At 38.0% G+C, this 20,883-nt stretch overlaps 1 protein-coding gene across 1 annotated transcript; it reads left to right on the forward strand.

Annotated features, from left to right (window-relative positions):
* Window positions 1–5,517: 5,517 nt before the first annotated feature.
* Window positions 5,518–19,910, forward strand: CCT8 (chaperonin containing TCP1 subunit 8). The gene is made up of 15 exons (XM_027101689.1): window positions 5,518–5,782; window positions 8,174–8,264; window positions 8,996–9,075; window positions 10,525–10,674; window positions 11,142–11,322; window positions 11,435–11,496; window positions 12,395–12,532; window positions 13,691–13,869; window positions 14,589–14,655; window positions 14,733–14,820; window positions 14,910–15,025; window positions 15,803–15,874; window positions 15,955–16,119; window positions 16,436–16,555; window positions 19,679–19,910. The coding sequence occupies exons 1-15, from the start codon at window positions 5,723–5,725 to the stop codon at window positions 19,754–19,756; spliced, it is 1,647 nt and encodes a 548-aa protein (XP_026957490.1). The 5' UTR covers window positions 5,518–5,722; the 3' UTR covers window positions 19,757–19,910.
* Window positions 19,911–20,883: the final 973 nt, after the last annotated feature.

A 20,883-nucleotide genomic window follows, 5' to 3' on the forward strand; every position in this document is an offset into this window, starting at 1 on the left:
GAACTAGAATGTTAATGCTCTGGCTTGATCCAAGGGCAAAATTTATTATCTAAATGAGAGTGCATGGAATTTAGGGAATTTCCCTCAAATGTTAATTTTTGCAGTTAGGCTTTTGATAAGAACTTGATAAGAGATGGTTAAAAGTTATATTCTCAAACTAGAATCCAGGGTGCAGATATTCTGTAAAGTCGAGAAAGTTGAGGAACTAACTGAGGCAAACACCTAAATATCTTTAGAAAGTACCAATTTGTGCCTTCCCAAAATTTCTTCATTTATTTCAAAATACAAATAAAAGGAAAAGTAAGACACCAAAGCTCTACAATGCAAAGAATGACCACACTGATTTTTAGCCTGAATCTTTTCAATATAGATATTACCAGCCATTCACTGTGGCTCAAGGATTAAAAAAAGAAAATCTCAGTAGCACACCAAAAGAAAATTTTAATTTAAGTAATGTTGCTTTCTAGTGAATCCTACAAGGTAAATTGGTTCTGATATTTTCCTAAGATAACTTTCTGAGTGGAATTGTTGAATACAAAGAAAATCAATATTGGAAAACTTGCAAAAAGGATAGTTGGGGTTGAATAGCTATGGTAGATTGACTGCACTATTGTCCTCAATTTTCATGCTCCTTGTGCCTGCACTCTTTGATACGGCCCTCCTACACTGACTCTGGGCTTGGCCTTATGACCTACTTTGGCCAACGGGATAGTAGCAAATTTGACAAGGTACTTGCACATTTCTGCTTGCTTTCTTGGAACCCTCATTTCCATCAGCACCAGTCGAGGTAGCCTGCTGAAGCATGAGGATTGTCCCAGTTGAGGCCTCCTAACCTACCAATGCTCAGTCCACCTGCCAGCTGACTGCAGATACATAAGCAATCCCCACCTAATACAGCAATATCTGGTCCAGATCAGCCAAAGTGTCCAACCAGTCCTAGGTTTGTGAGGAATAATTAGTGGCTGTTGCTTTAAGCCACTAAGTTGTGGAGTGGTTTGTTTTTGCTAACTGATACAGCAGTTGCTAACAGCTACAGTGCCTGAATTTAAGCTAATCATTTAGGTAATGGAAAAGAGAATCAAGAGCTGGTAAAGTCATTTCTAGAGCTTGATGATATTAGCAGATAATATGTATTACTTTTACTCTCAGGGGGAGTAGGGAGGGATTCAACTGGCTTATCTAAAAGTAATACTGAATCTTAAGAAACAAGTAAAAGGAAAGGGGGTAGTCAAAAATCTCTATTTTACTCATCTTGAAATAATTACTTTTCAGGAGACTGTCCTTCCAAACCCAGATCTTTGCACTGGTGTTAAAGATGTAAATTCTACATAAGAATCAGGACTAAAAGCTCAATATTACACAGTTTAGGCTACACCTGGTTCCTAACCACAGAGTCAAATACTGAGTAAAGAGCAATAAAAGCTATAAACAATCTTATCTTGTTCTTGAAAATTTCTGCATAAAACATACAGAAAGGAAAAAGTAGTTTACTGTGGAATAGCCTTGTCAATATCTTGCTCCTTGCTTAAAATACTAGCTTGAGAAATCCGGTTTGCAATTTGTCATGGGAAACTGGCTAAAATGTAAAAAGAAAAAAAAAAAAAAAAAAAAAAAAGTGATCTGATAAAGCCATAATTCAGATAATAAATAATCTATTTTTTCCAGAAGGGGGGAAGGTGGGGAGTGATATGCTATACTTTGATCCATTAGAACAAAGTTAGAAAGGCTAGTTACTAGCAGACCATAAACAATTTTAATAACAGAAAATCTTCACTGGGTAGCATATTTAATTTAACCTTTTTAATCAGTAAGACTATGAAAAGAAATGTTTTCTGCATGTACTAGAGAGAAGCAATTTATTTCAAATTATAAACGTGAGAAAAAGGGTGGTCTCTCATATCACTTGATATTGGGCCTTCTTCAGTCTTCCTCGATATTGAGCCTTCCTCAATCTTCCTCATCAGGTTCATCTCAAAATCTTTTCTGACTCTCAGTTCTGGGCCAGCCAAAAAGAATTGATTTTTAAAAACCATTTTTTTTTTTTAAATCAAGAGTAAAAATTAGTTTTGGCAAGATCCTGAATGACTTCTGAATTTCATCTCACATGTTAGCTCACAAGCCTGGCCGTGACTGTTTTTAGCTTCCTAACAATCATAAACACAGGAATTGTCTCAATCAGCATCCCGTGTAGGAAACAGAAACCACTCTAGGTTTTAGAAGCAGAAAGGGTTTTCATACAAGGAATCAGATGCTTCAGAAATCTACCATGGGGGCTTCCCTGGTGGTGCAGTGGTTGAGAATCTGCCTGCTAATGCAGGGGACACGGGTTCAAGCCCTGGTCTGGGAGGATCCCACATGCCGCGGAGCAACTAGGCCTGTGAGCCACAACTACTGAGTCTGCGCGTCTGGAGCCTGTGCTCTGCAATAAGAGAGGCCGCGATAATGAGAGGCCCACGCACCGCGATGAAGAGTGGCCCCCGCTTGCCACAACTAGAGAAAGCCCTCACACAGAAATGAAGACCCAACACAGCAAAAATAAATTAATTAATTAATAAACTCCTACCCCCAACATCTTCTAAGAAAAACAAAAAAATCTACCATGGATGGATGGAGAAACAAGTTCTCAGGTGGGCCTCCAAGAATAAACCCCAGATGTCACAGAACTGACCCACCTTGGGAGCCATACTTTCTGTATGATCAGAAAGGTGGGAATGAGGAATCACCACTGGACAGCCTGAGATCAAGAACACACCACCACAGCTGTGATGCAGAGAGCAGGAAGACAGGATAAGAAGTCTTCGCTATCACCACAGCTGCCCCTCCACACAGAGTAACTACTGGAATAGTAATGCCAAAACAGCATCCTCTCATAATTCTGCTTGCTGGAAGAACTACCAGAGCAGCTTGAAAATAGACTTTGTCTCCCTACCACCTTCAAACCCTCACATGAAGGTATCTTACTGGTGGAGACTTATTTCTATCCTGAACCATAACAGCAAGGGAACCTGGGAAATAATTTCAGCTCTCTGGCCTCTGCAATACAGGACTGCACAAGTGTGCCAGTCTAGCACATCCATCAGAGGAACTAAGGCAGTAACTTCTAATTTTACTAAAAGAGGGACTGATAAACACAGTTTTAGTTTATCGACAATCCATTCATAACAGCTGAAGGGAAACTTCTCTCTGAAGTCCTCTACGAGATTTCATCAACCTTCAGAGATCTAAGGCATCACTAATAGAATTTAAATGCACTGTCTCACTCCATTTTACCTTTCTCATCCCCATAACCTAACCAGCTCAATCATGGCCAGGCACCAATAGTCACTGGGACAACTAAGCCAACATTTAAAGTGAGGGGGAAATGATCACTTTCATCCTGTCCAAGATCTCCATTCTCAGAATGGTAATAACCAGGGAGTAATTAACTAACTATACAGTTCATTACTTTTTACTTTGCCCTGATCCAGAAAGCTTTAGGAGAGCTACTAACTACAGCATAGCCTTGGACAGACTGACTAGACTACTGATGAAACTCTGAATGTTGGCCACGTGTACAGCTCATTTTCATACAAAACAGCCACAAAGCATTCCTTACACTAAGGTCACAGATGATCCTGGCCCCCTGGTCAACATTAAGTGCACCAGGAATTCTTGCTTCATGCAAGGCAGCCATAGAGATTTGTAGTATCCTTGATGAGAATTTGACAGGACCTGGGGGCTTTTCGTTAGATGGCAATAAATTGAATGAACCAGATTTTTTTCTTGGTATGTTTAAGTATGAAACACACTGAGGCCAACCTGAAGGGGGTCAGGAAACTAAGAGACACAGAGAAAAGGATGCCAGCCAAAGCTAAGATGTAGAAAGAAGAAAAAGCAGTTGAAAGAGGTAAAGAGAATCAGGTGCCACCTTGGTGGAAGCCATAGAAACAGAGATAAACTAAGGCCAAGAGGGCAAAGATACATGTGCTGAAAGCAGGGACCAGAACTTAGTCCTTGAAGCCACACTGAGGATTTGTGTTTATTTTCTATTCTGGGTGAGGAATATTTGACCTACTATTTGGAGCCAGTGGAAATTTTGCCCTTGATGTTTTGATTCTGTAATTATGAATACACCATCTAACCCAAATAATACAAAATAAATGAATTTTTATCTAAAAAGCAGTCTTCTTAGCAATTAAATCAATTTAATTCTTGATAAATTAACATACAGATTTCCATTTCCTTTTTAATTTACTAAAATTAAGATCCATTTTTTATTATAAATTTTCAATGGAAACTCGATTCATCAATAGTTTTATCCTCAAGTTATCTTCAATGGTCCTTATCAAGACTTGAGACAATCATTTTTATTAAAATTTCATCAAGTGTCATCTTTAATCCCTTTCAGTTTTTGTTGTTATTGTTGTTGGTTATATTTATAAGCAATGCTCTCTTTGAGTTAGATGAATGAGTTTTTATTTATTTCTTAGCTAATCCATGAGAAAATCTTGTATTGTCCCTTTGAGAATCACTGATCTCTTGTAATGTTTCCCAACAGGTGGTTCACATACCACTTGCTTTGAGGTGGCAAAAGTATTTTTTAATAATTATGTATTTTAAGTGCTCATTAGAATGTTATAATACATTTGACACGTGATAATTCCTTAAGACACATTAAATCTGTCCCAAGTTAAGGAAAATAAGTCATTTGCAAGTGTCCAATCAAAGAACAAAAGACAAGTCAAACGTTCTGCTCAAGTTTTCCATATTTTCTACAAGGAGAGTGGATTACTTTCACCGTGTGAAATTATTCTTTAACGTATTCTATTACCATTCAATTCTTTTGAAATCAGTCACGTGCTGATGTGGGATGACATAGAGGTCAGGTTTCAAAGGATTCTGGAAGAGTAAAAGGGAGTTATATTTCCAAGGAAAAGCAGGAAAGAGGAAGGTAGTTGGTTAACAACGTGCATTTTGCAGTCAATCTGATCTGGGTAGGAATCCTAGCTTTAACATTACTAGCGCTGTGATCTTGTACAAATTACCGTTTGTAAATTGCAAATTCCCCTTCTACCAAATGTAAATAATAATTAACTCGTAAGATTGACCATTAGCTAAGATACCGCACATAAAACAAGTAACAGAGCCTGGCACATAGGAGTACTCAGTATACAGTTATCCTTACAGATTTTAATTATCACCTTCAAGTCCCCAGAGCTGCTACAGCACCCAAGTCAGAGCACACGCTCAACGAATAGATTTTGGGGATGAAGGCAGGTGCTCTGCCTTTAAAAAAAAAGGGGGAGGCGGCGCACACCTGCACCGATGTTATGCGAGGGTCTGCAAGATTACAAGTAAGGTAATCTTGGAAGGTGTGGCTTCCAGGTCAGAACCACCGGAATTCAAACGTCCAGGGCACCGAGCCTAGCCAAAGGGAAAAATCGCCAGCGTGCCACAACGGCCCGGCTGGCTGCGCGTGCGTCGGCCGGAAGACAGATGGCGCGCTCCGCGACCCGCCCGATCGATCGACCATATCGAGGATCGTCAAGACAGTTCTGACTGCTCGAAGTGCTCCTTCTCGCGAGGCTTCAGTCCAGGCGGTTGGGGGAAGGGGCGGACCCGGCTGGAGAGAGAGGAGGAGCGTGAAGCCGCCGCACGCTGCGTTCCCAGGAGGCTGTGCGCGCTCCTTACTTCCTCCGGGATAGTCTGAGCGGGCGCGTGAACTGCTTCCTGCGTAGTGGTCATGGCTCTCCACGTCCCCAAGGCCCCGGGCTTTGCCCAGATGCTCAAGGAGGGAGCGAAGGTAAGGAAAGGAGGAAGGAGGAGTGAGGTGGGAGAGTCGGCGTAGGGCAGCGGCGGCCGCGGCGAAGGAGAAGGGTGTACTAACGGGCCGGGCGTGCTCCCCCGACACTGCGGTCGGAGGGAGAGAAGATTCCAGAAAGGGAGGTGTTCTCGGGAGGGCTCTGCCGCGGAGGCCCGCGGGCATTTTGGTTCTTTACGGACGCGGGAAGGGTCGAGCGGGCAGAGACGGCGAGTGGGGGACGAGGCCGCAGACACCGTGTTCTGTACTTGGTTGTCGGACAGATGTAAGGCCGCTCCTGCATTTTATCTCCATCCGTAAAACGGGGGTGATGAGTCTCTCTTTTAGAAGGCGGCACAGGTGAAACAACGTAGGTGAAATTGCTTTGGGAACTGCGAAGCTGATTGCCACAGTTCGGGGAGTGGGTGGTGCGGTTAAGAGAGGGACAAAGGCCTGTCTTGGCAACTTTTTTCTAAATGAGAAATAGCAGGCTCCCCATTTAGTTCGCAGAAGCAGTGCGTTATAGTAGGATAAACAGTGGTTACAATGCGAATGGATTCTGGTCGCAACTTAGGTTAGCTAGCTTGATGTAAAACTTAATCCTCTGGGTCTTGCTTTTCTCATTATTAAATTGAGCAGATTGGACAAAAAGGGTTGTAACGATCACAGTTGTAACCCACAAGGTAAGTGACACCCTGGCCTAAATAAAACTGCTTTGTTTTATGGCGAGATCTTGGACGTAATTTCAGAAGCTTAGTTTTTTAAAAATATCTTAAAGCACTACTGATAAATGTGTCTCTTGTGTTCAAATGGTAGTGTTCCTTTATTTGTCCCCCATATTTTCTGTGCTTAGTTAAAGGTATGTAGATAGTGTGGTTCCATTTATGGTAACAGGTTTAGGGAACTAGGTTCTTGTTGGCATGATGCACTTTTGGGATGTTGTGAATATAGTAAATATCAAGGTTTAATGTAAATATTGGTGAAAGAGCTTCGCTGAAAATGACATTGCTCACTTTTTTAAAAGGCTGAAGAACGTCCATGGTTTTTATTTTTCTGAGGCAGAAATAATAAATGGCCAAATGAACAAAAGGATAATTTCAAATAATGATAAAGGAAATAAAATCTGCCTCTAAAAAAAAAATTAAAAAGGAAGGGTTGGGGTAAATAGAACAATTAAGATGTTCAGGAAAGAACTCTCAGCTCTGTGCTTAGTGGCGAAGATTAAAGGCAGAAGTGTTCCAGGCTGAGGGACCAGTGAGTACAAAGGCCCTGAGGATGGAATGAGTGTCACCTGCTAAAAGAAAGCAAGAAAGGTAATAGGGCTGAAGCTTACCAACGGAACGGTAAGAGATGAATTGAGAAGAGTTGTAGGCAAGGGTTAGAATGTGCCTACACATTTATCCCTGACAGGGGCTTTACATTTTTTCCTAAGTGATGGGAAGTCATTAAAGGGTTTGACAGGATCTAATTTATGATCAGAGATGACTGTTCCTCAGAGAATGGGGATGGGGGAAAAACAATGTAAGGCAGGAGATCTTTAGAACAGTATTGTCTGTCTGCTGTGATGGAAGTGTTCTATATCAGGACTGTCCAGTATGGTACCCACTAGTCACAAGTAGCTACTGGGCACTTGAGTTGTGCCTAGTGCAATTGAGGGACTGAATTTTTAATTAATTACTTAAAATTTAAATAGCCACTTGCGGAAAGTGGCTACTCTCTTGGGCAAAGCAGCTCTAGAAAAATGTTCACATGAACAGTAGGCTCTTGAAATTTATCTGAGACCACAGGTAAATTCTAAGTCTAAAAGAAGTCCAGTGTAAAACTTGAGAATTTTAGTACTGTGCCCAATTCAGTAGTTTTCAATGTGTGCATGTTGGAATTATATTGCAGTTCAAATGAGCATTCAAAATCTGTATGCTTTGGTTCCTAAAAATTTATGAGGCAGATATGTTAATTCCCAGTGAACATAGAACTGCTGGATTTACAATGCTCAGGTTTTAACACAATAAATATTCATGACCACATTTCAACTTTTAGAAAGTACTGATAAACTCTGAAAAGGTATTTTTATCTGCAAGAGCTCATTTGCTTTCTCTAATCAATCTTAGCACTCTTCCCTGCACTTTTCACTACATTTTTAAAAAATTACAGGTTTTATGTTTTGATGTGTAAGTAGGTGCCTGTGGTCCCTAAAAATGTCTTGCTTTATTCATTCAACTCGTGGACAAATCTATGGATCATTTGTGAATACCAGGCATCATACTTTACATATATAAATCTTGCTTGATAGTTTTAACAATCCTCTGAAACAGGTACTATTATATTACCCCATTTTACAGATGAAGAAATTATTGAGATTCACTGTCCTGCCTAATCAGAAGTTTTTTTTGACAGCATTTTTCAGGGTTGGAAGAGGCTGTGTACAGGAACATACAGGCTTGCAAGGAGCTTGCCCAGACAACTCGTACAGCATATGGACCAAATGGTAATTTCTAAATTCATGTTTTAAAAGATACAGTACTGTAATAGAATTTTGTGCACTAGCTTTTTCAAACTTGTTCTGAGGATATTATATGTAAATTGAGAGTTTTCGCCATAATATAGTATGGCATTGAAATTTATTTCATAGCTCAGTGACACCAGTACAGTGTTTCTAATCTTTAGTCAGCAATTCATATCTTTTTAGAAAAGTTGGAATCCAAATGTTACGTTTTGTCCTATTGAGAGGATAGAAAAGTTATAGTGCTTTCACCATTGAGGCAGTACCTAGTGTTCACGGTTGTAGATGTGGAACAGATCTTTTACATAGAGCGACATTATAATTTAAGGGAGAAAAATTCTCTCTTGTCTCCTACCATCGACTGAATTAATTGATACAGATTTATGGAATAAGCAAAAAAATAAGTGTACTTTTAAATAGATTATTTTAGTCTTTGTACATGTTAATATGCTGTGTTGATTGAATAAAAATATGACAAAATTGGCATCCTCGCTAATAAACATTATCAGAGATTAAAAAGGAAAGAGTACAGGTGTGCAGTCAGGCAAAGCCATAGGGCTATGAGATAACCTTAAAGAATAGATAATATGTTTTGAGTTCTTACAAAGTTATTTTTAGGAATGGATATAAATTTATATTTCTTGACTAGATTTTCCCAGTATTTGGAGAAGGGTTTGAGTAATAATGGATTTCTTTTTCTAATTGTTATTTTTGAGGAATGAACAAAATGATTATCAACCACCTGGAGAAGTTGTTTGTGACAAATGATGCAGCAACTGTTTTAAGAGAGCTAGAAGTAAGTTATTTCTTTAAAAAAGCCAAGAAATGTTTTGGTGACATCAAAAATTCAGTATATTTTAATGTAAAAGAACCTTTATTTCAAATTGAATAATAAGGGATTTTTTTATTCCCAACTGGAAAATTCATTATACAGATTTTCCTAATTATAAAGAGTCCTCTTTATGTTTAACATCTTAGCAACTCAAATTTTAAATCTCCTAAATTATTAATTTATGGAATGATTGGTTGTGATAAAAAATATATTTGCTCATAATCATATCAAATTGAATATGTTGTCTTGTTCTGTAGAGTGTAACACTGAAGTGAATTATTCCATAATGTAGAAACATCTGATACTTGAAAATAGTGGTGTGTTTTTTTTTTAATTGTCTTTGTGAAGATAAAACAATCAGTTTGTGGAATTTTGCTTTGTTCACCTGCAGTTTTGATGTTATAGAATCTGTAGAATAGATACTGCCAGCCGAGGTATGAGGACAGCCTGGCACCTGAACACATAGAGCACCATTCCTCAGCCAGCTGCTAATTGAAGCATATGTTCAATCTCAGGGAATTTTCTTGAACTTAGCTCTTAAAGCACCAGAGCTTAATGCTTTTAGACAGAACTCCATAGATAAGTTAACATTTCTTCAACTTCTTAAATAACAGTATAGTCTTGAAGTAATAATATTGAACAAAACAAATTTAATTCCACAAGATATTTATAGAGGGGCTTATTGTGAATGTGAATGTTGTACTCTGTGATGTTCTCAGGAGTTCAAGTGTGACGGGGATACTGTCCTCATAATAAACTATAATGTCAGCTTTTTAGTTTTCTCAGTGCTATCAGCTGTTACTCTGATTATTTCTTAGAAAGCATGTAAATCCTAAGAAACGATCACTTAAAATTTTGATATGCTGTTTTTAAGAAATGTTTTATATTCCCCTCCTTTTAAACCATAATTGATAACCCCTTACAAAAAGAATACATAAAAATTGAGACTTGTGATGAAGTTAAATGACATCTATTTTAGCACTTCTGAAGCCTTTTTTAAAAGTGCCTTAGGTTTAGTGGTTGGAATTACTTTGTTTTTTAATTTAGTGAATATATAATAAAGTTATGAACCTTATGTATGCAGGTGTACATACTGGGTGACTGACCATTAAAAGAAAGTGCCTGTGAAGTTATTGTCATTTATGGTGATGCATTCGTGTTCATAGGCCTAGGTGGACTTGGATTGTCTTCTTGTGACTACACTATAAGTAGTGTGTAGCAGTGTGATCACATGAGTTACCTGTCTGACAGGTAACTGTTACTTGTCAGACAGTTACCTGTCTGTCTGACAGGTATCACCCATAGGGAGATTGGAGTCTATTAATTTAAGAAGAAATGGAAATGAACAATTTTATTTTGCTTTAAGGATCAAATGTTTTAGCTTGATATTCAAATTCAAACCCCTTCTGTCAGGTACAGCATCCTGCTGCAAAAATGATTGTAATGGCCTCTCACATGCAAGAGCAAGAGGTTGGAGATGGCACAAACTTTGTTCTGGTTTTTGCTGGAGCTCTTCTAGAATTAGCTGAAGAGCTTCTGAGACTCGGCCTGTCAGTTTCAGAGGTGAGTGTTCATTTTATAATCTACCCCTGTTTCATATTTGCTTATGTATATATACCTACTAAATAAAAGTCATTAGTAATAGCTGATTTTGAGCAGTTTTCTCTGTGCCAGGCATTGTAGTACATATGCTTCACATGCAGTATCTCATTCTATCCTTACAAGAACCCTATGAGTGGGGCCTATTAGAAGTAATCCTGTTTTGTTTCAGATAAGGAAAGTGAGCCTTAAGTTAGAAAAACCTTGCGCAAGTAGCTAGTGATGGCAGTTAGGATTCAAATTTGGGCTCTCACCAAAGCCTGCACCCTTAAATAGTAGGCTGTGCCGTGAATGTTATTCTGGAAGTGTGCTTTGTTTTTTTCTATTGAAAATAAAGATTGGTATTCATTGGGTTACCAAAATAAGCTACCTTATTAAGTCATGTCAAAATTACATCTTTTGAAGAAACATTTTTGCTTTTTACATTTAAGGTCATAGAAGGTTATGAAATAGCCTGCAAAAAAGCCCATGAGATTCTTCCTGACTTGGTGTGTTGTTCTGCAAAAAATCTTCGGGATGTTGATGAAGTGTCATCTCTACTTCATACCTCCATAATGAGTAAACAATATGGTAATGAAGCATTTCTGGCCAAACTTATTGCTCAGGCATGTGGTGAGTAAATATCAGTAAATGAAAAGATCCAAAATTAAAATGTCTTAATGTGATTAAGATATTTTCTCTGTTGTCCCAACATATCTTTTGATATGTCTCGTTTTCTTAACAGTATCTATTTTTCCTGACTCTGGCCACTTCAATGTTGATAATATCAGAGTTTGTAAGATTCTGGTAAGTTTAGAAAATGCATTAATGTTATCTAGATAGATCAGATTTTTTTTTGCAAAAAAAAAATTTCTGTTAATCTAAATTTTATCTTGTGGGTTTTAGGCACTTAGGACTTCCTGCCTTTGTTGTAGCATTTGGATATTGCTAGATTGTAATACACCACTTGTTAAATTTAAAAGGATATCAACATATTATCTTCTTAAGTCATTTTTCCATGATAGCTGGAAGGTTGAGAATAGTGCATAAACAAAATATTATTTGCAATCTTGATATATGCTGACTTATAAAAATGAGCTTAGAAGGCAATTTTGAATGAGGTTCAAGTTTTTCTGTTGCTCTATAATAATAAAATTCATACTTTTAATATTTAAAGAGTATGTATTTGATAAAAATATGGTGCTTGATGCAGTAAAACCTATAACTGTAGTGATTTTACACATGTGATTGTTAATGTAGCTGAGTTTAGCTTACATTAGTACATGTGTTAGCTGTAAATGTGTGTGTATTAATATACGTGCTGGGTGTTTTCTGACTTTATCCATGCACTGCCTTCCCCTTCGCCATTACATGGTAAGCTTGTGAAATCAGAAACTTGGCTTTGATCCCTATTCTGCCTGGTACATTGGTACAGAGTGAGTGAATGGCTTAGAGCAGTTGTTCTTTGATTCTTCCCAGTACACTGAAGGACCCCCGTCCATAACAGTGGCTCGTTGCCACAGTGATTCCTGCATTGAGCAGACTGGTATGCTTTATGTCCACCACCCTACTCATCCCCAGGAGTCACTGCCTTTGTATATTATATTATTTAGAAATGAATATTTTTGGTGCATGCAGAATCAACAAATTAGCCCTGATGTTATTTTCATGAAATCACTGGTGATTTTGATATCCAACTCCTTAGGGCTCTGGTATCCATTCCTCTTCAGTATTGCATGGCATGGTTTTTAAGAAGGAAACTGAAGGTGATGTAACATCTGTCAAAGATGCAAAAATAGCAGTGTACTCTTGTCCTTTTGATGGAATGATAACAGAAACTAAGGTATGTAGATTTCAGAACCTTAAAGGTAAAAATTTGCGGTTATCCTTTCAGATAGTTTTAATGATTCTAAAATTTTGAGGTAGAGTTTCCTCTTAATCCAGTGAATACTGCATAATTATTGAAAATTGCCGGGTCATGTTTATTTTTTAATCAGACTTATATTTGAATATCTAATTCAAATACTAAGTACAAAACTTGGAACATTAGATGATGACAGTATTGTTTATATTCTAATAAACAGCTCTTGACTTCTAGTAGAACTTACACAATTCAGCAGGTTAAATGTTCAGTGAAGAAAATGAGTGTGTGCTGTTCATTAAAATTTTTTTAATAACAAATTTATTTTTATTTTTGGCTGTGTTGGGTCTTCATTGCCGCGTGCGGCCTTTCTCTACTTGCGGCGAGCGGGGGCTACTCTTCATTGTGGTGCACAGGCCTCTCATTGCGGTGGCTTCCCTCGTTGCGGAGCATGGGCTCTAGGTGCGTGGGCTCAGTAGTTGCGGCTCCCGGGCTCTAGAGCGCAGGCTCAGTAGTTGTGGTTCACGGGCTTAGTTGCTCCTTGGCATGTGGGATCTTCCCGGACCAGGGCTTGAACCCATGTCCCCTGCATTGGCAGGCGGATTCTTAACCCTTGCGCCACCAGGGAAGTCCCTGAAGTTTGTTTTTAAAAACACATGTTAAGAAGTTTGAAGCATATGTTTATAGGTCACTGTTGATTGCATCCCTAGAATTCTTGAAATCTGAGTTGTGGACGGTTTTTGAAGTTTTGCAGGGGTGGGGTGGGGTGGGGCTGGTCACTTAGTCCACGTTTTAGAAAAAGTTTGAGAACGACAACATTCTTTTGGTTGACATTCATCAGAAGACAGATGTCAGGATACCTGTCTAACGTCTAAAAAAGTACAGTGTATTTCTCCAGTTTTTCCATCAAAGTGCCTGTCAAAGAGCAAATGCATCAGTGTTGGGGGCAGGGGCATTGGTCTAGGAACAAGCTGAATTTGTTAATTTCATACAAATTTTGTATTCTGCTTCATGTTTATGTTTATCTTCATATTTTTCTCCCAAATCTTTAAATTATTTCTTCAATAAAGTGTTATTCTGTGACTTTGAACAGCAACGTGGTGAAATGGTTTTAAAGAAAATCCTTACTTATTTTGCTAGGGAACGGTATTGATAAAGACTGCTGAAGAATTGATGAATTTTAGTAAGGGAGAAGAAAACCTCATGGATACGCAAGTCAGAGCTATTGCTGGTAGTGGTGCAAATGTCGTCGTAACAGGTGGCAAAGTGGCAGACATGGCTCTTCATTATGCAAACAAATACAATATCATGTTGGTGAGGTAAGAGGGGACTGCATTCTATTAACCTGGATTGTAAGTGGCTTTGAGTGGTGAAACACCAAGCAGATAAATTCAACACAACATGAAGACTTAAAAGGGGGAAAGTATGAGGTATTAGATTGCATGGCAAGAGGACTTAACTTGATCTAGGGGAACAGGAAGCAGATCTGAGAAAACTTACCTTTAGGCCGAGAGCTGAAGGACCAGTTAGCAGATGTTAATTGAAGAGGGAGAGGGAGGAGCTTAAGAGACCAGACACAGACCTGGTACACACTGCCAGCTGGAGCGTGGGGTCAGGAACATAGCTTTAAATTTATGAACACGTTTGTGGCTTACACTAGACAGTTCACCCACCCGTTCGCACCTCTCCGAGCACATAATATAACGTGCAGAGTAAATCACTCTTCTCCTCACGGAACGTGCAGTTGCCCAAAGTAAAGCAAAAGTTTTCTGTGTACCAGGGCTTCCTTAGTATTTCAGAACTATGAACCCTTGACATCCTAAGGAGACTGGAACTCTCCCAGTTCTAGAATAATGCCCTAAACACCTGTGACTGGATTGCACAGTGCAGTCCAGACCCATTCTGAGCTTGAACCTTCAGGGTCAAAAGAAGGTGACCTGAGGCCCAATGTACAGTTTCCTGTTTAATCTCTTGTGTTTTACTTTGGTATCTCATGGAATTAAAACTTCTGTTAAGGTCTTTGTTTTGTTTTTTAAAGGCTGAACTCAAAATGGGATCTCAGAAGATTATGTAAAACAGTTGGTGCTACAGCTCTTCCTAGATTGGTATGTATTTTGGACAATATTAAAAGAGAGTTGAACCTATTTGAATTATTCTTATTACAAGAGTCATTTTTTCGCAGACTCCTCCTGTCCTTGAAGAAATGGGACATTGTGACAGTGTTTACCTCTCAGAGGTTGGAGATACGCAGGTGGTGGTTTTTAAGCATGGTAAGTAGTAGTGGTAAACTATATGTATGTGAAGTGTGGGGAGTTCATTTGCTTTTACTAATCCCCAAATATATTTAATTTATTGACAGAAAAGGAAGATGGTGCCATTTCTACCATAGTGCTTCGAGGCTCTACAGACAATCTGATGGATGATATAGAGAGGGCAGTAGATGATGGTGTTAATACTTTCAAAGTTCTCACAAGGGTCAGTATCAGCATTCATCTTAATTTAGTATTTGTAAATCCTCAAAAACACAGTTGGCAGACATTCTGAGAACTTGAAAATGAATGGCTTGTGTAAAGCAAAGCACCTTCCTCCTTAAGGCTCCACTTAAGTATTTGTTGCTGATGAATTTTCTAAAATGAAATGAAAAGGAGTAAATAGCAAATCAAGGCTTCTTTTTTTTTTTTTTTCCTGCGGTACACGGGCCTTTCACTGTTGTGGCCTCTCCTGCCGCGGAGCACAGGCTTCAGACGCGCAGGCCCAGCGGCCACGGCCCACAGGCCCAGCTGCTCCGCGGCATGCAGGATCCTCCCGGACTGGGGCGTGAACCCGCGTCCCCTGCATCGGCAGGGGGACTCAACCACTGTGCCACCAGGGAAGCCCAAGACTTTTTTTTTTTATATATAACTGTTTTAAAGAGATTGGTTTATGGTGGTTTTCAATTATAATATACCTTCAGTTGCTTCAGCACTATTCTTAGTGCTATATCTGGAAATACAGATAACCACATAGTGATGTTCCCATTCTTAACTTTGGTCCTTTTTCGTATACCAGACACTATGGTGCAGTAAGGTAGTTGGTTCAAATCACGCCATTTTTATGACATTCATAATTGGAATTTGAATTTTATAAAACTTTTAATTGAATCTGATTAAAACCTCTAGTCTGGTAGAGTACTGGAATCTGAAAAGATTTAAAAAACTGGAAATTGCTTCTTGGTGACTTCTGTTGTTTTTTTGTTTAAACTACGTATTATAGGATAAACGTCTTGTACCTGGAGGTGGAGCAACAGAAATTGAGTTAGCCAAACAGATCACATCGTATGGAGAGGTATATGGCTTTCTATGTACAAACTGACTTTGTTGTCATTGTTCGAATAAAGTTGAGTAATAAGCACATTTTTGTTTTAGACATGTCCTGGACTTGAACAGTATGCCATTAAGAAGTTTGCTGAGGCATTTGAAGCTATTCCCCGGGCACTGGCGGAAAACTCTGGAGTTAAGGGCAATGAAGTAATCTCTAAACTTTATGCAGTACATCAAGAAGGAAATAAGAATGTTGGATTAGATATTGAGGTATTTGAAAAAAACACTATGAACTTGTTTTATTTTATGAATGCACAACCTAAAAATAGACATATTAAGTTTAAAAGGAAAATCAGAAAATGTTCTGATTTGTGAACAAATGATTTTCATAACAGTTAGCTTTTTCATAGTTTATCTGATAGAGAATTTAGTATTTTATTAAAATTTGTTTTATAGTGTAGATGAGGTAGTACTTTTTCCTAGCTACTTATTCTAGTTTTATTTAAGTAGCCATGTTTCTATTGAGTACAGTTATTTTCACATAAACATTTAAAGTGAAAGAATAAAAATAGTTTTGTGTTGACAGGCTGAAGTTCCTGCTGTAAAGGACATGTTGGAAGCTGGTGTTCTAGATACTTACCTGGGAAAATACTGGGCTATCAAACTGGCTACTAATGCTGCTGTCACTGTACTTAGAGTGGATCAGGTGAGTGAGAAGTGAAATTTTGATCTTTAAAAATACTAATTTTTATGTAGTTGGAAGTATATTTTCATGGAACTAGAATATAGCACAGTTCTCATTCTATTCAAAGTACCCCCCCAAAAAAAATTGTTTTAATTCTATTACAGTTTTAAATTGTTTTGAATGTATTTCAGCTAATTTAAAATGAAGATTTTGCCAGTGAAAGAATCCTTTGCCATTTGGGAACTGGAGTGGGTAAAATCTGATACAGATTCATAGTTTTCAAGACTTTTTAGACTAAGAACGCCTTTGTACACATAATCTAGAGAGGAAATTTAAGATGGAATATGGAAGGGCCATAAAGATCTGAGGCGGATATTGCAGACTACAGTATTCCCTCCCTTATATGCAGTTTTACTTTCTGTGGTTTCAGTTTACCCACAAGTCACCTGCAATCCTAGAATATAAGAAAGAAAATCCTAGAAATAAGTAATTCATAAATTTTAAATTGTGTGCCATTATAAGTATACTATGTGATGAAATCTCACACTGTCCTGGTCCAGGACATGAATCATCTCTTCGTCCAGCATATCCACACTGTGTGCACTGTCTGTTAGCCATTTCGATTATCAGGTCAACATATTTTACTTACTGGTCCCAAAGTGCAAGAGTAGTGATGCTACCAATCAGATATTCTCTTATTGTGCCTAATTTATATATTTTATCATAGGTATGTATGTATGGGAAAAAGCACAGATATAGGGTTCATTACTATGCTCAGTTTCAGGCATCCACTGGGATTCTTGGAAGGCATCTAAGGGGGAACTACTGTATCACCTTCAAGGAAGTGTGGAGATGATAGGACCTGGCATTTAAATTTTTTTCTTCTGTGACAGATTATGTCTTGGGGTACTAAGATCTTAAGGTATAAAAAATCATAGTATTTCTGCCAATATTTTTGAGGAATTACGGCAGAGAAGAAAAGTGGTGAAGACTACTTTGGATTCACAGATAAACCAGAATTCATAGTTTTTCAAAAAGGTGTTTTCTAAACTTAATGAAATGTATTTTCCTACAAAATTCTAGAAGTGATTATTAACCAATAAATAATTTTTAAATACTGAGTAGAAAATTTTAATTGCTAGGGGCACAGTATAAGTCCATTAAATGAAAATCATGCCAAATTAATAGAAGCAAGTTTTAGGTAGAAATGGAAAGGAAATTAGACTTATTCTCAGATCGGTTGGTTGTAATTATAGCAAAACAAATTTCACTTCGGTAAAGGAAGAACTTTTTCTTAGGTAAGATGACCAAAAATGGAACCTGGAGATCCAGTTTCAACACACTGAAAATAATCAGACTGGATATCTATGTACTGGATTTATTAATAGTGTATTTTTATATCAGTGCCTCATAGTTTTTAGTGGAAGAATATGTTTTTGGAGTTTTTAAACAAGGATAATGTTTAAATGCCTTAAGGAAATGTTTGTTCTATAAGTTAACATGTGGCTAAGAATAAAAAGGAGGACCAAAAGTATAAGGGGACAGGAGAAGCTAAGTAGACTGAAGCATGAGGTAAGCAGAAATTCTAATAGTAGAAGTTCCTAAGGAACTTTTTGAATGTCAGTGTCCAAGCAAGACAGTAATGTTAATAACACAAGTAAGTGCCTTGCTCACACAGGTACTTCTGAATTTCGGTTTTAAACTGGGAAGGCTGTGTTTTGTTTTACCCTAGGGGAGGATGTTCATTGTTATGTGCCCTTAGCACTCTGTACATGAAATATGTATCTGAAGAACCCATCCAACTGTCTAATGAACACTCTTCAATATAGTTGTACCTATTTTGCATAGTACATATTCTGGAAAAGGACTTGTAAATCAAGTTTTAAGCATTGGAAAATGTAGTAGGGCTGGATTAATCTTGTTCAAGTGTTTATTTCACTAGTTCTCAAATTGCCTCCTAGTCAATAGCATCAACATCACTGAAGAACTTAATAAAAATACAAATTCCCAGACCCACTGAGTGAAACTCTGGAAAGAATCAGTCTGTTTTAAATAAGCCCTTCAGGTGATTGTGATGCCCACTAAAGTTTGAGAACTGTTTTTAGGTACTTTTTTCTTAAACTATACTTGGGTTCTAAAATTATACTTACTGCCTTTAATTCAATCTGAATTTATCCTCATTTGGTAAAATGTTCCTCCAAGAATTTCAGGTTAGGTTGTTTTATGAAAGCAGCTTCTGAAAAGGGGTGGGAAATCTATTGAAGGTGAAGATATTTTACGGTTTGTGTTGCATGAGACTCAAGCCAAACCCCTTGATGTTATACAGAAAGATCTCTTAATTATAAATTTGGGAAGCAGTGAATACTGTATCCAATTTTGAGATTTAGAATGTATATCAGAGTTTTACAGTTCTACTGTGGGAAAAGCCAACTGACTTTAACTTCTCCCAAATTTATTTGAGCCCAAAGCTACCACGCACCCCCAACACCTTTTTTTTTTTTTGCCCAAACATAAATCCTTTAAACATGCTATATGATTATACTTGGAAAATGCTGGATTAGTGCATTCTAGATAAATGAGGCTTCTAGCATGTTTCCAGGCAACTAGGTGCTTGGATTTTTTCGTTTATGAACACACATTTCCTGTATTTGAATGGCTCTCATTTATAGGTACTAGAAAATGTCATTGTTGAATTTTATATATATTTTACGTATTGACCACTTTAGATTATAATGGCAAAACTGGCAGGTGGACCTAAAGCTTCTAAACCACAAGGAAATTGGGATAAAGATGGTTGGCAAGACGAATCTCATATATAAATAGCAAATCAGGTGCCAAACTGACTGATTTATGCCAGTGATGCATGCAGATATTTTTCACATTCCGAGCATTGGGTTGTTGAAGTGCATGTCTTAGAATGCCCCTCGCTAATGTGTGTGAATTTTGTTGCTATTAATGTCCACAAAAGCGGAAAACTCACCTGCTGGACAATAACAATATGCTAGTGTTTCATATGCAGTGTAATAACAGATTGCTCATTGGTGATGATTGCCTAATAATGAAGCAGGGTAATAGAGAAATATTCTTTCTCTTCACTCTGGAGCTTGAGTTTATAAGTATACTCGTGTGGATTTTGTTTTGCAGATCATCATGGCAAAACCAGCCGGTGGGCCCAAGCCTCCAAGTGGGAAGAAAGACTGGGATGATGACCAAAATGACTGAATGGCTAGATTTTTACTGTAGGTGAAGGCTGTGTTTGTAGTAGTACTCTAGGAATTGCCTGATGTTTTCATATTCTCCTAAATTAAGAAGTGTTTTGTGTTATCTTGTATTCTCGGCTGGATGATACAATAAACATGTTGTTACTATCAAAGCCTCTTTGTCTGAGGACCACTGTTCTTGGATCTGGATGACCTGTTTTGTCTCAACCTTGTTAATGAAATGAACTGTGGCACTTGAGGCAAGTCACCTAAGTTATGTGGGGCCTGTTGGCAATATAAATCTGGCCTGCTGCCTGTTTTTATACATAAGTTTTATTGGAACACAGCCATGATCAGGTATATTTATATATTGCCTATGGCTGCTTTTTACAAGGGAATGGCAGAGTTGCATAGCTGTGACAGAGACCAAGTGGCCTTCAAGGCCTAACACATTTAGGCCTTGACATTTACTTAGGCCTAAGACATTTTCTACCTATAGGAAGTCTGTCAGTCCCTGGACTAGATGTATTTTTTCACAGCTCTGAAAATCCCTAAGACTGAGGTGACTTGTTTCAGTAACATTAAATGATGTGTTAAATAGCTGACTTAAAATACATATATTCTGGTAGCAAAGAACAAAGATACTTGTGATGCAGCTGAAAACATGCCTCCTGACATATAAATGAAGCAAGTCAGTTTTTATACAGTGGAGTTTTGAAAAAAGCAAAGACCATAGTAAAAAGTTAATTTAACTTATTTTACAGAACATGTGCTACTGTATGTTTTGGTTATATAAGGTCTTTGAGTAACATTTTGAAATTTTATACTGTTTTTGGTATTTCAAAGGAATTTGGATGCAGTATGGCTGACTAGGTCTTAGGTAAACTCATCAAGGAATTCCTAATAGAGAACCTTACAGGAAGTTTAGACAGGTTTGGTATTCTTAAGGCTCTTAAGGTTGTTTGCAACTTGGAAACAGTGGCTGGCTTGGGTAAAAAAAAAAGGAATTTATTAGGACAGTTCACAGACTTTCTGGCCAGAGGCTGGCATTAAGGGGATTTCAATGAATGTCTTCCTTGGGTCGATTAACAATTGCACAGAACAAGTGCAGAGTTCAGCTTACACCCCAGCTTATGCACACTGCATGGC

Source organism: Aethalodelphis obliquidens, unplaced genomic scaffold, assembly GCF_003676395.1.
Source record: "Aethalodelphis obliquidens isolate GAN/ISIS:26980383/991018 unplaced genomic scaffold, ASM367639v1 scaffold1, whole genome shotgun sequence".
In the NCBI taxonomy this organism is placed as follows: Eukaryota; Metazoa; Chordata; class Mammalia; order Artiodactyla; family Delphinidae; genus Aethalodelphis; species Aethalodelphis obliquidens.

Excerpts from the sequence above, each read along its gene's own strand:
- CCT8 (XM_027101689.1), top strand. The coding sequence starts at position 5,723 with ATGGCTCTCCACGTCCCCAAGGCCCCGGGCTTTGCCCAGATGCTCAAG. Across the intron at positions 14,656-14,732 it reads CTACAGCTCTTCCTAGATTG|ACTCCTCCTGTCCTTGAAGA; the intron begins GTATGTATTTTG and ends ATTTTTTCGCAG. Across the intron at positions 14,821-14,909 it reads GGTGGTGGTTTTTAAGCATG|AAAAGGAAGATGGTGCCATT; the intron begins GTAAGTAGTAGT and ends ATTTATTGACAG.